This window comes from Athene noctua, chromosome 13, assembly GCF_965140245.1.
Source record: "Athene noctua chromosome 13, bAthNoc1.hap1.1, whole genome shotgun sequence".
In the NCBI taxonomy this organism is placed as follows: domain Eukaryota; kingdom Metazoa; phylum Chordata; class Aves; order Strigiformes; family Strigidae; genus Athene; species Athene noctua.
In genome coordinates this window covers 442,425-461,283 of record NC_134049.1, presented here as the reverse complement: position 1 = coordinate 461,283, position 18,859 = coordinate 442,425, and the positions used below count along the sequence as shown (strand labels likewise).

The window sequence follows — 18,859 nt, the reverse complement described above, 5'->3', positions numbered from 1 at the left end:
CTTTGCAGAGACTAAGTCTGTAGTCCAGCTAACTTGCAAAACCTGTGTTGAATTAATGACTATGTAAAAGAGAATTGTTCTTCTGAGGGAGGCAGGAAGTTTCCAGATACAGTGTCCCAGACATTGTTTTTGAAAGCTCATTAGAAAACACTTGGAAGGAATGCAAGGTTACTTTCCTCCTTTACTAGTCACTGCTTTTGAAAGCTGAGGAAGTTAGAATGAATTAAGGGAGAACTGCATCATTAACAAACATACAATTTATTTTTAATCGTTTAATAAGCAGTAAACAGATACTGTTTACTTAGGGGGAAACTGGTGAGTTTGGCTGGAATAATGTGCCTCAGATTTTTTTTTTTTTTTCCTCTTCATGCCTTGTTCTTGAAAGTTGCTGTTCTTTTACACTGTTGGGCTTCCCCCCCACCCCAACTGAGCTGACTGATGCCCCATTGTCTCTCTCCTCCATCCACTTTAGCAACAGCTTTTGATGTTAAGCATTAACTTACAGATTTTAAATGGGATCTGAGACAGCAAAATGTGTAAGTCTAGGGTAAAACTTTTTGGCCACATATTTTTAGGGGGATAGGGTCCTCTCTTTGTTGAAACTCTTCTTATTTTCTTATGAATAATTGCTGTAGGCTAACAGTTGTGTTCTGTTGTTCACAAGGGTAAGTTCTCCGTTTTGTATGTTCTTCCTGCTCCAGGTTGCTGACATAGTAAAAGCCGTGGGTAACTGCAGTTACAATCAGCTAGTGGAGAAGATAATTTCTTGTAAACAGTCAGACAACAGTGAACTGGTTAGTGAAGGTGGGTAACTTTTTTCTATGCTTTATCAAAGTATCTACCATATCAAATATTAGCTAGATGTTTTGTATGTGGGTCTTTATGTAGAGACAGAAGTGTGAAGAGCTGTGCTCTGTTAGGAGAAGTTCTTTCCCTGGGCACACAGATAGCACTGTGATTGTCTTACGAACTCTTTTAGTGCAACTTCCAAACCAAGGATCAGCTTCATTCTCTTGATCTATTAAATAAATTTTTAAAAAAGCTGGAGATAACTTCCTTTTATGAAAAGGTACTATGGGCAGCATTGAGATTTCATCTTTGCTATAGATTATCTCTTGTGTTTAGAATATAAATTGCATACTATGTGATGACAAGGAAGAACCAGTAATACTAGAATTGGATATAGCATTTCTGAACGTGACAGGATTGTCTACAATGCCGAGCTTTTAGAACTTCCAACTCGTTTTAGATTTGTGGTGATATGGGAGTGTCTTAGGGAAGAGATGGGAATAGTATTACCGTTGTAACCAGGTCTTATATACCAGGGAGTATGTAAGAGGCACACATAACAGTATGTATTGCTCTTGTAGGATTTGTAGCTGAGCAATTTCTAAATAACACAGCTACACAGTTGACATACCATGGACTGTGTGAGTTGACATCAGCTGTCCAGGAGGGAGAGCTTTGTGTGTTCTTCAGGAACAACCATTTTAGCACCATGACCAAATATAAGGTACATTCAACATTTTTGTGTTTACTGTTGTGATTTGTGTTTTAATTGTTCTTGTAGATCTTCCCTTCATGTTCAGTTTTCTCCCTGTGTTAACACCCTTTGTGGTTATGTATAATGATGTACATTTCTTACATAGCTTAAATTTACTTGCAGTTTGTGATTGGCAAGTATAAGGCTAATAAATTTAATTTCTTGTTTGTGAGGATATAAAACTTTGCTTTACATTTAGGCCAGTAGATAAGTAGCCTCATCATGGTGTTCAAAATACCAAATATTTGGAGAAGTTGAGATGAACTACAATATTGGTTCTCTTTGTTAGGGAAGAGATTATTTTTTTGAATCTGAAACTGGGGAAGCAAAATGGTTAGAATTCTGAAAGGAGTATTCCAGGGTATGAAAAGCAGGTGACAATGTGGTTAATGCTTCTGGGGCTCCTTCCTTTGTGGCATGGGGAATCTGCCTTGGCAAGTTGGCAGTTACATATGGAGCATCTTCCTTCTAGCACAACTTTGCTGTTACTGACATGATAGTATACCCGTATGTATCTGACTTGGGTAGAAAGGGCCATGGTCAGATTGTCTCCTAAGATTTAATCATTCCCTTCAGTGATAAATGTGAATATTTTGAGGTAAACTTTTTATTGGCTTTCAATGTCAAATCATCCTTAGACATTTATAGGAGTTTTCACCTTTGTATAGAACTCATGAAACTACATATTGATTATTTGTATAGAAATAAGACTTTAATTTCATGTACACTTGCATTTATGAACAATGGTAATAAATGCAGAAAAGGAGAGTGTGTAACATACCCAAACATTAAGGAACCACTGTTCGAGCTGTCTGTTACGTGGTAACATCATGTACCTCATGTGAATGACACTAACTTTTCCGTCTGGCAGGACTAGTCCTTTTTGCTCCCTCTGTCTGCTAATCTTGACTGTTAATATTTATCTTTGGCATTTTGAATAACTGCTCATAAGCTGAGCTAAAGCTCTGAACAGTACTGATGAATAACAATTAGCTCTACAGACAGGTAACACATCTGGTTTTCTAATAGCTGCTTAGAGCACATCTAAGGTTTGTTTTGAATCTGTATGGTGATGTTCTCTTAAAGTACTAGGACAGGTAAAAGGATCTTTCTCCTCCTTTCTTCTGTGTTTGTTTGTTTTTAAGAGCTGTGGAATATATCTGTCTATGGTCCAAACTGTAATTGTTATATTCCTGGTGAAGCTGATGTATGTCACAGTTGTAAGAGGTATAGTTCTGCTTCTCTCCATGTAGCTCTTGCAATAGTTGGTAGTAGTTTGTCATGGATGCCTGTACACTGTTTATGGTTACCTTCATTATGGGGGGGAAAAAACCCAACCTCAAAAATACTTGATTTTTTAAAAAAAAAAAAAAAAAAAAAAAAAAGTAGAAGTACAGATGCACTTTCTGGGTACAAATGGTACCTAGAGGTGCAGGAAACCTTCTTTACTATTTTTAAAGGCTATTCCAGATAAAACACTCATATCCTCTTAGAAATAATTCAATTTTGTGCTATTATTAAACTTTAAAAATATGAAATATTCTTTGTATTAAATACAGTCAATCGGTATCACGTTGACCTTGTGAATTAAAAATACAGAATTTTGTTTGTAGAATGTAGACTGTAGTCTTCTGGTGTGTGTTTGTCAGTGCTTTATCAACTTCATACTTCTAAACTACGCTTAGTTGAGATCCTTTTCCTTAAAGAAATGCAAAGTTCAGTAAGTTAAATATCCAATATTAATAATACAGAACAGGTTATGGCAGTGAGTAGAAATCTGTGTCTGAACTTTAAGCACTAAACCCAAGTCCTAATAAATACTGCATTAAAATATTTGAAGATTAGTATTATTTGTTAGCTGTGTATTTAAGCTTTACTGCTTCTAAGTCGCTGTGGTTTTAATCTTGTCTTTTTTGAGAAGTCTTAGACTTGTGAAATGCTAAGTTGTGGAACATGGGTGGTTCTTGTGTTTCATGGTCGTTGTGGTGGCCTCGCAGTTTCCGTGTTGTCCGTAGGCTTTTAGTTCCTGGGATTGTCACTTTGAAACAGTGTTGATCAATTTGCCTTGGATTTCTGGTGAGTGGTATGTTACAGAATTTGAGCTATCAAGAAACTCTTTTGAAAAAGACAGAAATTCTTTATTATTTTATTTTAAGTCAGCAGTAACCCTTCTGTCTGTTTCTAACCTACCTAACAATGGTTTTGCAATAGCTATATGGGACTAGGTGTTGTTTCGTAGCAAGGAAGTCAGAAATAGACTTGACTTGGGCTTTTAGCCAAGATAAATATCCAAAAATCTTTGGACCCCCGGGATACTAATACGAGTTCATAGAGTTGATATTTTTTTCAACTGCTTTACCTTTTACAAGGTTTAATGCTAGCTCTGCAGATTTTTAATGGAGTTTCTTTTACTTCATGGTTTGAGCAGTAGTCAGAAAAGTCAATCAATTGGGAAAACTGAAGATACAACATATGCCAGAGAAAGTGAAGGTGTAGAACTTCTAGGGACAAGAACTGTGCAATTCTCTCTGTAATACTGCTCTTCCTGCTTCCCCCTCCATAACTGTTTTATTTGGGTTTCCATATATTGGTTTGAAGTTAACAAATGGGAATTATACCTATAGTAAGTTATATATCTAAAATAGAACTTGTGTATTTTTAGAAGCGTTTACACTATGGATAATTAACAAGAATTTATCGTTAAAATCCCTTAAGTACATTAGTCTGTGTCTTACTGTAATGAAGTTAATACTTAAACTTTCAGTGAAAGCTTTCGTGTACAGTTGATAGCAACTTATATACTGGGGATATTTAAGTTCAGTGGGGATTTCTAAGGGTGATATTTTAGTGAAAGGACTTGGATTTCAGTATTGTATTTCAAAAAAAGTAGAACGTACATTGATCTTAACTGCGCTTAATGGAAGAAAGGAAAAAAAAACCCCTGGATTGCTAGGCTTTTTCAAGGGAAACACAGAACACTGTTCCAGGTTCTTTTATGTGCTTAACTTCTGTAGGATTGCGAAGGTGTAAGTAATTTAAGAAAAAAAAAATACATGGTGCTATTGAAATAAATCAAAGAACAAAATTCATAAATTGGAGACAATTTAAAGTTTTACATATTGGGTTTCCTAATAAAACAGATGAGCCCAAATTGCTTTAATTCTGCTCTGTATTGGTGCCACATGGCAATCACTTGATTGTGATTGAGCCATCTTTAATATTTGTGTTGCTTGGTTGAACAGATTTATTTTTTTAAACTATATTTATTCCACGTTCACATGCATTTATCCTTTATTCCTTAATAAAGAATAATCATGTGGATATTTTAGAGCAGAAATGAGAGAGATGGAGACTGCTAAAGTCCTTTGTGCATATAATTCTGGGGTTTAAGCCTTTCTTACAAAGGGTTTGCAGTATTTATTATTTGACACATACTATCTGTTTAAAAATAGAAGATTTACTAATACTGACAACACTTTACCCAGTTATCCGGAGTTTAGAGTCAGATCAAAGGATCTTTACCTTGCTTTTGCATTGCTCATTTGAGAGGCCCGTTTTACTGAAATGGGAGTTATGTGAAAGTGTGAATAAACAGTGCAGTATTGAGAATTCCTCTATCTTTGCTTTGAAAATTTTTTCATAGGCTGTTGTTACGCAGTGTTGCATAGTGGCAAGAACTCCTTGGGCAAACCGGTGCCCAGCTAGTGTGATTGTTAAGGCTGGTTAATCTACTCATGCTGCCTTTGTGTCCAGTGTCTCTATTGACTCCAAGATATTTTTAAATTTTTTTGCATGAAAAGTAAAGGAGCTTGTAAGGAAGGGAACTGGAGTGATTCCTCACGAATGTGGCTTAGTATTATTTTTTAATTGTCACTAAACTAACAATAATAAAATAGGTGTCTGGGTTTTTTACTCGTCAGTGCTTCTTGCAAGATCAGAAATATTATGCTTATGAACATACAGCAACATTATGAATATCTGGTGTAGATTAGGGAGGTATCAGTGCTGTTACATAATGTAGGCAAAAGTTTATTAACAGTCTCTGCTAGCAGACATTTAGAAGTCATTCCTACACTAGTTACGGGGTTGAAGAGAATACTTTGAGGTGGACCAATAATAGGTGAGAAAATGCATTAGAACACTTTTAAAAACACTTGCATTTAAAAAAAAAAAATTTTACTTATGAACAAGAGAAAAAGCAAAAGGGGGTGAAACTGGTTTTAGGTCGCTGTATTTGAAAATATTTGTTACTGTTTTGAAATACTCCAGTTTAATATATGGGCACTCCTAAAAGGTTCATCTTCAGGCAGGTAACGATTGTTCCATTTTTACATCTCCTCCAAATTCCTGACTCTGGGAATAAGAGTTAAATGGAAAGGGCTGATTCAATAATAATTTTTCTGTTTTAGATACAGCATTCACTTTAAAATTGTGGAAGTTGACAAGTAGAGTAACAATAGCAGAAGAATGGTGGGCAGTGAGTTTTTTTCAGAAATTACAGTGTCAAGTTTTGAAGTAATATTCCTCGAAAGACTTCAGTGTTTTTATTAAAGCTTCTGAGTTGATGTCACCATGTAATTGTGAAGATTCACAGATTGCATTTCAGAATAGACCATCAGTTCAATTATTAGCTTATATTATTTAAGATAGTACTGAATAATTTACTATTCCCATTCTGAAATGTTAATAAAATTTGCATAATACAATATGTTGTCATTTCTGATTTGAAAAAAGTTTTAGAATAATGTTTTTTATGAAAGAATATGTAACTCTTAAAAAAATTAATTATTGTATATAAAAGGGAAAACAAATATGGCAGTTCTGTAATATATTAGATATCTGTCAAAGTATGGTGAGTGCTAGTTAATAATGGCAGTTCAGTTACCAGATACTTAATCTCTTTCACTATTATTTGTCCATTTGCCCGAGTAATCACTTATTCTGCTTCCTGTCCCTTTAAATTGCATATTAATAGTCTTGGCTCATGTTTATACAGTAATCATTTTCAGCAGTTAAAGATGTGATTTTTTTTTTTTTTTTTTGCCTTTACTTTTCATTACACAGATAATAGATACATCAAATGATAATTCCCTAGATCAAGGAAAAACAGGACTGTAAAGAGGGGATCAGTTTGGTAAGAATATCTTAGTTCAGTTGGAACATTTTTCCCACTGATGTGACTCTAATACAACCTGTTTTCTTTACTGAAAAGTAACAAGACACTTACCTGTTTGGATTCTTAAGTATGTGTGTTGCAATTATGTCTTCTAGTTTATAAATGTTGGGTTTCTGTTTCAGAACTCCACAGACTTTCATTCAAATACAAAGTATATTTCGTAGCAGTAATTGCACTTTTCCGTAGGTGTTTAAGATGATGTCTGAGTTTGCCATAGTAGAGGCGATGTGTATAACTTCTTAAAAACTTGTTTAAATATTCTTCAGTTTCTTAGTAAGTGTACAGCTTTTATTCTGATGGCTACTCTGAATCAAATGGTGTACACATTTAAAAAAAATTCTTTATTTTCTCTAACAGTTAAAATGTTAAGATAATCTCCAAATTAATAGCACTCATTCATGTCAACATTAAACACCTTTACAAAACCCAAGGGATCTGATCCAGAAGTCCAAGAGAACATCTACTTAGACTTTAAAGGATAAGGCTTGAAACGTTTGTCTGTACTGTATGAAGCTGTAGGACAGGCGTTAGGTTTTCCTTTTCAGTCTTCTAAACTGCTGGAAACTTGTTAATTGGCATCAGAACAAGTAGTTTAAAAGCATTAATTTTAACTACTGAATCTGGTCATGAAGTTAACCCAGGAAAGGAGTTCTTGTAACATCACCTGCAGCCTGCATCTGTTTGCATTTCAGAGAGGTTTTTTTGTGCAAACCAGAGGACTAAGAGATCATTCTTCAGGAAAATAATCTTGCTGTTATCTTTATTTCCAGTTTTTTATATGTGAAACTATAAAATCTGGGCATTGGTCTACAATATCTAGATACTGATTCTTAGGATAAATAATTATTCATAACTTTATTGTAGGCACAGTTAACAGTTATGCACTCGAGACTTTCTTTTATTGTTTTATTTCCTATTGACAACAGTTGTTAGAAGATACTACTGCTGTGTATTATGTGCTAGTATTTTTGGGGGCAGTGTTAACACATGAGACTGTGTATTTATTTAAAAAAAAAAAACACATTTAAAAATAAACCTAAAAGATTAGCTGTAATAATTTAGAAATGGACAGTTAAGATTTTATGAAGGTAGAAGCACATTTAGCTTGTAAAGTATGATATTGTTCTTGGCAAGGTGAACTTGAAAAGCATATTTGTGTACATTTCGTTAGCTTCATTGCATGACCTTAGTGTGCTGATCACCCTGTTCTAGCTTTAACCCGGACTAGCAGGCAAATGCAGAATCAGGACCATGATCTATTAAGTCGAAAACACATTCTGGTTTTTTATCTTTTTTTGAAGCCTCCTTCCTAATCTTTTAGCTCCATGTAAATAAATGTTTCTACACTTAATTCTTACTGATTCTGTCACTGTGTGCCCTCTCCCTTTTCCTCCTTGTGTGTTGCACTGAGTGGAGCTGAAGTGCAGAAACTCAGCTTGGTAGGCTACAAACGTGATGTGAAACTACTGGGCACATCAGGTCAGAAATCCCAGTGTTGTATTGGTTGTGTACCAGTATCTCTTAGCAGCTGGAATGATCGCATGATCTGGTAAGTGCTGGAGAATGGTGGCTGGTTCCTAGCACCGGGCATGTCAGATTCAGAGGCAGCGTGAAGGTCGAATGATGAAAAGATTTTCTCATTTCACAGAATCCCCTCAGTGGAATTTGGGTGTGCCAGTGAAGCTGGCTGGGAAGAGAACAGGCATGGCACTAAAACAGTGCCTATAAAACCAGTCTGTAGATATGCCATCTGCTTGTTTCTTGCAGGTAGAAGAAAGACAAGCATTGAAGGTCTAGGAAGGCTGATCTCTGTAGAGATGAGTTAGACACATTACACCGAATAGAAAAAGAGCTGACTCCTCCTGTTTTGTATATGAAACTGAATTACCACAAGTTACATGAATATTAGCAATATTATGGGGGTCCTTGGGAATCTGTTTGTTTTTTTGAGAAATTCCATTAAATTATACTAATATGAAGAGAGATCAGAGCACATGATAAAAACCAAAACGGGAAAGATGCATCTCTGCTCTGTGCTTTCCCATTGCTCTTTCATTCCAACAAAGTGAAAAGGAGCTGACCCTTCCCAAGTACTAGGGAGCCTGTGTTTGTTGGTTTGCTAGGTTTGGTCAGAGTGAGGCAGCATGTTTTTAAACTATGCAGTTGGTATTGGAATTAGAATGGTATTGTTTAGGTAATGTTGTGATACATAGTGCAGTTTATTGTCTTTCACTGAGGAGCTGTATTAATTTTTTTTTTTAATTTAAGCTGACATTTTAAAAATCAGTGTTCAGGTAGAGTTCAACTGTGGAAGTCTTAAACACAGTAAGAACATGAGTTTTATTTAAGATTGAAACAGGTTTCTATTTCAAATGAGTGTTAACTTTAAAATATCTCCGAATGACACAGACTAAATTCTATTCCCATAAAGGTAATGATATACTTTAATATTTGCATGTGAAAAGTTCAGTTCACAATAGTTGGGAGACTTTGAAAGCATTAACATTTTCCTCTTTCAGCATTATTAAGCTACACTGTTTATGAACTGTTTAAAAAGTAATGCCAAATGTGTGGTGTAATAGAGGAGAACTTGACACACCCCCCCTTTTTTTTTTTTTACTTTCTAGGTTTTGTTTGAATCAATGTGCTGGTCAAAATAATATTTAAAAGGTTCACAGACACTTACCTTAAAGATTTTGTGATGTATTTTTTTTACATTTTAAAAAACCCCTTCTTTATAAGATGCTGTAAAATAGGTCTTCTGTGCAAATTGGAAACATGAAATTTTTTCCGTTCATTTTCTTTGGGTGATTTTTAATCATCAGAAATAGCATTCAGCTTTTAGGCAGGTTGCTGAAAGGAAGATGATTCCGTAGATCACCTTAGTGGCTGACAATGGTATTTATGTCTGCAGGCCTACCTGTGCTGAGGTAACTGCCATTTCAAAACTTGAACATATAGTAGTGTCCTTTGTGGGTTTTTATCTGTTCTGTTTGGCCTTTTGTATGAGTGTGTCTTGTGGTGTTAAGGAACACAAGAACAACTGCTGCATGCCAGTCTTCAAATAATACTTCCGTGTCGTATGATCTACCAGCTGCAGAGGGGTGGTTGTAACTTAGTAGGATTGAAGATATCTGATTTTAATTTCAGCATCTCTTACAGTCTTTTAATGACTTGAGAGAAATCAGTGAGCTGGTTCTGTACTTGCTGACTAGGGGCAATGTTTTCATTTTTTGCCTGTTCAGCTTATGAAATCATTAGAACAGGAACTGCCCCTTGTGTTTTGGTGCATCTTTAGCACAGTGATCTCTGAGAACCCTTTGTGTGCTGCTGTAGTACAAACAGCAGATTTTTGTGGGTGTCACAATAAACTGCTTTGATTTTTACAGCTAAAACACTGCAGCCAGTTTTGCATTGAGTATCTTGATCTGGTACATTCAGTAACACTAATGGCAGCTTCAGTCTTCATGTGCTGTAAACAATATTTTTGGTTTGGAGTATAATTCCAAAATCATGATAAAAAGGGTAGGATAACATTAAAATCTGAATTTAAATTGAAATTTAAACATGGATTTTTGCACTGCTTTGCTGTCCCTCAAGCATGCAGCACCTGAGGGCCTGCTGTTGCAATTTTCCTTTGATTTCAGCTCCTCTCCCGTCCCTTCAACCTAAGCTTGCATTTCATCTTTCCTGTACCTTGGCTTCTGGACTTGTTAGTAGTGTCTCTTTCACTCCCAGACCAGCCCATTTTATAATTTCAGAGTTTTAAATCAAGAAATTTGGCCTTACGGAACTGTAAAAAGGCTAAAATCCAACAAAAGCAGTTATTGGTGACAAGCAATAGCAACAATTGTAGATTTAGTTTTTTCAGTTGAAATAAACCTCACATTCTGTCAAAACCCATTCTAAAATGAAGCCTGAGATGTGGTCATTTTGAGGTCAAGCCTCTTGGATTATTTGGAAGGATCACCTTTGTCTCTAGGTCTTGTCTTTGGAATTTAATGTGATTTATCCTGGGATTTAAAATTTACATTGCCAGTCTTGAGGTATACTTCTTAGGTGTGTTTCCAAGGAGTTATCAAGGTATATATTCATGTTTTATATTAATTTTTAGTCAATATGAACTTTAATAATGAAAAATTACAGGATGGAATACAGAAATTAAGTGTGGCTGTTAATTTAGCAGTGAATACTATTATCTGCTGTTTGAATGCTGTCTACTGATTCATTTAAATTTTAAACTTGCAAAAAACCCCTAAATGAATGTTTTACTGGAATGCAACAGCTGTATAGCTGATTATTTCTGATAATTATATCAGATTGTAAAAAACCCTTTTTTTTAGTTTTACAGGTTTTCTTTATTCTTCTGTGTAGGGTCAGCTTTACCTGTTGGTGACAGACCAGGGCTTTCTTACAGAAGAGAAAGTTGTCTGGGAAAGCTTACACAATGTGGATGGTGATGGGAACTTCTGTGATTCTGAGTTCCACTTACGGCCTCCATCAGACCCTGAAACTGTCTACAGAGGGCAGCAGGATCAAATAGATCAAGTACTGGATTTCTGCCTTTCTATTGCGTTTTTCTGTTTGCTTGTGACTATATATAACAATTAGTACTACTTTGTAGTCATATGTATGGATGCTTACACAGAGGTGTATGTATGTGTACTCATGCATACATAGGACTATAAAAAAATTATTTTGGTTCGGGTTCTCAGAAGTGCTACTTTGAAGTATTTGCATGACTTCAAGGGAGGAAGAGTAAGACAAAACTATGAATAGTTTGGAAAATCTGATTTTAATCGCTCAGAATCCCCTTCTGCAAAGAACTCAGGTGAAATGGCACATCTGCCTTGTGTGTGGAAACAAAGACCACTGTGAAACTCCGCCCCCTGTAACAAATTCATTTCAGCACATTAATATTGTCGTAACTGAACTTTGCCTTTGCTGACTGTAGCACAAAGCCCAGCAGATTGTGTGTGACAGTGGGTATTTGTTGTTTCTTGACTACACAGAATAGTTTCCAGAAGTCATGCCCGAGACAGGACTTGTACCAGTGAACGCATAAGCACGTAGCAAGACCAGGCTCCTTGGAAATCTTACATTCTGAACAAGCAGAATAAGTTTAGTTTTATAATAATCGCTATTAATATTTTTTAAATACTGGGGGAAAAAATGAATAAGCAGATGCTTTTCAATAAATTCAAGCACCATATCTTCCTGTTTTATAATAAAGAACCTGGCAGAGATAACAGGGCTAATAACATCTTAGGTAGCTGTCTGGACATCTCTAAAACTACCGGTTGATTATTTTCTCCTCCGTTTAGGAGTTAGTGTTCTTTGTTGGTGTACTTCCCCCACTGTTCAGTAGAGTGGTGACAGATAGTCTATCAAGCATAATCAGAGCATTAATTAGAAATAGAAAATTACAAAGAGACAGCTTCAAAATCTTTACCTAGAACTGGTATGAACTGACACTTTTGCTGCTGTCCAGGTAATGAAATTTAAACCTGAAAGCAACTTCCTTTAAACTAGCTAGTGTTCTGTGTGCTGTGACATAGGCACGGTGAAAGGAGAGATGTAAAGTGGCTTTCAGCCTTTCTGCAGGTCAGGTTATGAACAAGTTCTGAAACCAACTCCTGTTTTCCATGAAGTAAATGTATTTGAAGACGAGGCTGTGAGAAAAGTGACGGTACTGTATAGCTGCAGAGGCTGAAAAAAAATCACTTGGTATGACTTGACTCTTTTCTGTGAAAGAGCATTAATAAGCAAGTTTACTGTTTAGGATTATCTGATGGCATTGTCTCTACAACAAGAGCAGCAAAATCAAGAGATTAACTGGGAACAGATCCCAGAAGGAATCAGTGATCTAGAGCTGGCAAAGAAGCTCCAAGAGGAGGAGGACAGGAGAGCTTCTCAGTACTATCAGGAACAAGAACAAGCAGCTGCTCAGGTCCAGGTAAGAGAGCAGAATATGGTCACTAATGTGGGAGTACTAACAATAGTTATATAGACACATCTCCGTTTGTAAATGTTTGAGACTGGTAAGACTGCTGTTTGCATTGTTTACAGCAAGTGATGAGACGAATATAGGAATCTTAAGAAATCTGCCGTAAGTGTTGGGAGTGTGCATGAAGATAACAGCAGTAGCTGCCACTTTAAAAAGGGCCTGACCTTCTAATTTAGGGTGTCATTCCTACTATTTAAGTTGGAATTATGGAATGAGTTAATATGTAAGGTTACAAAAATTGTATTAGCCAATACTTTGTTACTTGCAAAATAGCATTCAAATAAGAGCTTCTTGATAGTGAAGTTTTGTCTTTATTTTTTCTTGCAGAAGTTTGTTGCTTTATGTTTCTAGGGTTTTCAGTCTGTCATACCATGTGAATCTCTTCAATCCAGTTTCAAATTCGGAATTAAACAGTTTCTCCCAGTACACTTTTTCCCATCCCTATAAGAAGTTGCTTTCAAAATGCTTGGAAGATGCTATTCATGCACGTATATATACAAAATTGCCATATAACTGAATCGTGTTTGCAGGAGGCAAACTTAAGTTGGTGTTCTGGGTTCAGGGAATTTTTAACTGCTGATGACTTCTAAAACTGCTTTTATTAACAAATATGTAAAAATACGTATGAAGGCTGAATCTTTGGCCTGGAGTAATACAGAACCATTAACCAGTGTGCTGGTTAAGCATGAAACAAAAATTTTGACAATTGAAGTTGTGTTATTTCCACTGCTTGTTGCTTTAATAGAATCATCAGTAGCTACTTCTAAGACAAAGATCCACCACTGCTGGCTGCAAAGAGCAGGAAGAGCTGAAGAACCTGCTTAACAGGACTTGGCAGCTTGCTTGCCTACAGCTCTGAATGGGTGACAGCTGGAATAGATGATGAATTAACACACATTATGTTGCCTCTGTATACCAACCCCCTTGGCAATTTCTTAACTAGTTTCTAGTCACAAAAAGCTGCTGCTTCTATTTTTTAGAAATAAGTTTTGTGGCAGTTCTGGAGTATTTATACAAAAGGACCCTACCTGAATTCGGCTGTTCGCATAATAGTTAAACTTTTGTCTGTGAAGTTGAACACAGAGTAGTACTTCAGACTGCCTCTAAAATAATGGTTGTTTTATTCAAGATTTTTATTTTTCCTACACAGCAGGTGCAAGGTGCTGCTTCTCCAGCAAGTGGAAGACAATCTGGGAGTAATGAACGCAAACGTAAAGAGCCTCGAGAGAAAGAGAGAGAAAAGGAGAAGATTAGCTGTGTTCTCTTGTAATAGAAAATGGATTTAGTCTGGAGCCAAGTGCATGTTCTCAGAAGCAAAAACAAGGAGTAAAGGAAGACAAACCCGTTACATGCCGCCTGTGCCTGATTACCCCATGGATTTTGTTCATGTTTCAAGAGAGGATGGGTGACTTTGTTACAATCATACAGACTTCCTTCAAAGTCATAGTGCGTGCTGCTCGAGATGGGATTCCAAATCACAGTTGAATGCGGCTGTGCTTTGAGTTAGTCATCAGAAATACTGCACCTTGTAGCTGAACACACAAATCATGGCAAGTTTTGTGTCACAGTGACATCCATTACTCATTACATCAGTTAGTAAGCTATTCTATCTTCTACTCTAAACAAAGGAGGTAATTTGGTTTGTGTAAGACTTTTTCCTGAAGTCTGCACACTAGCACAACAGAGTTCTGTGTTACTTATGTGGTATGAAACTCTATCTTAGGCTGGGTATAGTCTTCACACCACCAGAGCCCAAATAACAGCTGGGCACTGCCTCCTCAGTGTGTCCAGATTTCTTTGCTTCTGGATCTGGTATGTTCGGTTTTTTGAACCCAGATTTATACTGTGTTACTGCTATCATTGCACCTCCTGGCCAGCTTTCTTGCCCCAAGAGTATGTGACTTGATAGGCATCATACAAAAAATTGTCATAGAAAACGGGGCATTTATTAATAAGCAAGATGAATATTGTTTGCTTTTCTTGCAATTACAAACTGGGTATGGCAACTCAGATGTTATCAGGGTTAAACAAGTAATTTTATAGGTAACTTCTTTTTCTTTTTAGTATTTTTTCTCTTGTAGGTAAACTGGACCAGATAAGTTCTTATTTATTGACCTCTCCATATGAATAGGTGAATGATGGGAGGAAACTAAGGTCTACAATAATCATTATTCTATGTAAGAATGCAGAGTTAAAATAACTAACTATCTGCCTTTTTTTCCAGAAGTACCTTGAACTTTAACATGATGTTAACATGTCCACTTGTCTATTTATTTAAGCAAGTGTACTGTAGTTAAAAACACACACTTTTTTCTTTTGTTTGTTTTATAAATCATGTATCCTTAAAAAGCACACTTCTGAAGGGTGAGAGAGAAGCAAGGCTGCTCTCAGATTGTTTGGAAAAGGTGGTCAGGTGTAATATTTTGTTTTTTAAATCACTAATTTAGAATTTTTGGAAACCAGATTTTTCTAATTTATGGGAACCAAATAAACATGTTGCGTCTTGTAGTATTTATAGAATACAGAAACAGAATACTTGCTGAATTTTGAGGGAACCACAAATCTTCCTCCACTTCCATTAAGTCAATAACAATTATCTTCTTGCTGAACCTTTTTGATAAAAATTTCTATTTAGCAATTTATAGATACTTTTGAAAAAGGCTGCTTCTCCTGGGTAAGTTATGTATTCATGCTCTAAGCCTGGGTAAGTGCATTAGTGTACAATAATCTGGGAAAGCTAAGGCAGCCAGGTGGGACATGGTGTTCCTCGTTTCAGGTGTTTGGGGAAGGTCTGTGAAAGAGACTGAGTGTCTAAACACAAGTCCACTGGTAAAACGCCGCTTTAAAATTATTTCGAGCAGGCTTGCTGAAGTGATGGGAACAGCCATCACATACATCTGTTACGAACCTAGAATGAAAATCAGATGGGTAAAGGAAGAATGTCTTATTAACTAAAGGGCCAGTTTGTATCACTTATTTCTTCCATGCCTTTTTCTCTTTTGTTTTTTCCACTTTTGTTACAATTTCCCTTTTATAATAATGAAGTAATGAACAGTAGGAGGTCTCTAATATGCAAAATGTAAATTAAAAACTTTCTCTATTCTCTAGAAAAGTCATGCCCAGAAAAGTAATTTTAATAATGTATGCAGTTCAGATAATTTTCTATGTTAAAGCAAAGGTTGATGTCTTTTTTTCCTTTGCAGCAGTCTAACTTCTTGAAACAAATTAATATGATGGAGGATCACCAACATATAATGACTTACCTACTTTAAGCAGATCAGAAAATATTCCAGTAGTGTCAATAACAAAGACTTCAAGCCAGAATGTTGTTTAAAAACATTCTGTTACTAAGATTTTTCCAAATTTGTGTATTTACATTTATTTATTGACCTTGAAAAATAAATATGTCAAGCTAAGTGTTTGTTATCTTATTATTTTCAGTGACAGTATTGCCACTTTAAATTCCTTTTTGAACAAATCTAGGTGGAGCAGGCATTATGGCTATTGAGTATATCTTTCTGCCTAAGATACTTGCTCATACTAGAAGAATTCAGGTAACATTTCCAGTTTCAGACAGATGTGCCTGCAACCTAATATACTGTAGTTATCGTAATACTGTCATCTCATCACAAAGGAAGAAGAGTTAATGACTCTCATCAAGTCTGAACTCCCAGATAATTCAGTTTATGGTTTCAGGTTATTTGAGATGGCAGGCATGCTATTCAAAAGCTTTCTGTTAATATCCTTTTTTCTTTACAGGTCTTGAAGCTTTAGAGAAAAAGGTAAAGAATTCCTGAAATCGAGGGTATTGTTTTGCATGAGTTGAGCTTGTCAGTGATAGAAGTTATAAGCAGGTGAGCTTGTTAATATCCAAAATGAAATACATCTGGAAGCTTAATTTATACCCCCCTGTGACTAACCATTCCAGAAGCAGCTGTCACGGTTGGTATCTATGACAGTATCTGATGATCACAAAAACCGGAACAGAACTGCTTTTATCTATAATAGCGAGCTTGGAAAACAATATTGCAAAATATTAATGGAGTACCGGAAAGACAATGTCTACTTCAGACTGTTTCCTTCATTTGCCTCTTTTTTTGAAGCTCCATGTTCTGGTGAAAGATACAGATTTATACTTTAGGTCTGTTTATACAGTTCAGCATGCACATGCTCCAAATACCTACACAATATATATGAAAGCGTCTAGAAAAGTAGAGTAGAACTTTTTCCACTAGATAAAAGCTAGCACAGAAAACAGAATTATAGAGTTTTTGTTGTTGCATTGTAGTTGTGAAATAAAAAAGGCTAAATACAGGTATTCTTAAATTAGCAAAAACTTGAGCACTGCCATAGCTATAAATGTTTTCCTAAAGGGCACTCTGTAAACGCTCAGATATGCCACTTTCCTTGTGACACTCACGGAGTCTGCGACTCAGCAAAGCAGATCCAAAGGAAGACTGTAACACCAGAGGATAAAATCAGCATTCCTGAAAACTCACTTAAACACAATGCAAAAAAAAATATTTTGTAGCTAGCCATCTAGTTAATCTAATAAAGTATGTGTCCAGGTTGTCTTACAGAGCTCTTCCTGTGGATCGCAGGCACACGCGCTACAAGTGAAGCATATGCTCTTCTGTGTGCACTTGCACTGGATTGCCACTCAGTCTCTACACTCATTTGGTATTTCACGTTATTGTCAAATGTTTCTTCAAACTTGTATATACAAGTTCTTGAAAAAATTTTCCAGTATGTAATAAAAAGCGATTTGAGTTCTTGAAATGGAATCTTTTGGTGTATTCAGCAGGAAATACTCGAGTAAAAGGTGAAGCTGATGCTCTCTTAACTGAACCTTTCTTCTTTTCTGCTACAGCAGATCTGTAATCCAAAGCCAGCTCATTGTTTAGATCAGCTTTCTTACCCTTGGCAAGCTTATCATAGTTATTAACTGCTGCAGTTATACAAAGTACATCCTTACATACAACATACTGAATGAATTATGTACAAGCAGACTTCTTCCAGGTTGTAACCTTAAACAGCAGGTGACGCAGGAAATGCAAGTTAATTGATGCAGTATCCTCATCAGAAAGCATATTAGAGAAGGTCAAATGCAAGAACTTAAACACAGGGATTTTATCTGGTGACTCAGTGCAGTTGCCTTTTTTTAAGGATACCTAGCCATGGACTGTTAGCAGTCAGTCTTGAGTGGGGAAATTCGGTGAGTGAATGATGCTTTCTCAGACAAGATCTCTTACGCAGAAGTCTGATGTTAATTAACTTCTGTAGTGCTCCCATGTCGCTCCTTGTTCCCAGCGTGTTCTTGCAGTTGCCCAGCACACAGCAGCGTGCCCAGCTGCCCTCTGCTCTGATGGGGGAGGCTTCCTGCAGTGAAATGCTGGGAGGAAAGACAGGCTGCAGCATGGGAAGTCCCTAGACCCCACCTCTTGAGATCGTTGAGGGATTTGTCCTCCATTTTGCTGTTACTTTAGATGTAAATAGCTGTAGCACAGCATGCAGTGGCCAAATTTTTTCACCTAGGTAATGACCAACATGCTTACTTCACAGTGCATTGGCTGTGTCTGCCCCTGTATGCACTGTTCTTCACTCAGTGCTTCTGGGTCAAGACTAGCTCTTCTGACCCTCTAATAACTCAAAATATTTTTATTAGATGTCCATCACTTACTATTCAATTTTGGTTATTATGTCAGCTCTACCACTATGAGCTCCCTTTACCTGGGGAATTAGCTCTGGAGAACTTGCTGAAACCCGAACGTTCTTTCGTGCCTTTACAGTTTCTTTCCTGGTTTGTAGGATATTTTGTGTTTATGGAGAAGCTTCATATGCTGAAATGAGCAATTCCTTGGTTTTTGAGGTTAAGAACTTGAACTAAATTATCTTAAGTCAAGATCCCATGTTTACCTCTATTTGACAGCATAGAAAAATTTTCAACAAAATGTTGTTAGGTTCCAGAAATCCATAGGGAACAGCTCAGGTAAATTCCAGTACTCAAATTAACTGCCAAGTTTGCTGGCTTAGTATAAACAGTATGCTTACAAAATAACTTACTGTAACAGTATGATGAAAATAAAGGCATCTGTTTCTCTGTTGTGATCTGTTGATGGATCATGCAATAAGG

At 36.3% G+C, this 18,859-nt stretch overlaps 1 protein-coding gene across 1 annotated transcript in view; it reads left to right on the top strand.

Moving 5' to 3' along the window:
* Window positions 1-17,505, top strand: part of MINDY2 (MINDY lysine 48 deubiquitinase 2) — a 31,742-nt gene extending 14,237 nt beyond the window's left edge. Inside the window, exons 5-9 of the mRNA XM_074916686.1 lie at window positions 702-804; window positions 1,371-1,513; window positions 11,094-11,267; window positions 12,502-12,675; window positions 13,877-17,505. Of these exons, the coding sequence (XP_074772787.1) occupies window positions 702-804; window positions 1,371-1,513; window positions 11,094-11,267; window positions 12,502-12,675; window positions 13,877-13,996 (714 nt within the window). The 3' untranslated portion in view covers window positions 13,997-17,505. The remainder of the gene's footprint in view (window positions 1-701; window positions 805-1,370; window positions 1,514-11,093; window positions 11,268-12,501; window positions 12,676-13,876) is intronic.
* Window positions 17,506-18,859: the final 1,354 nt, after the last annotated feature.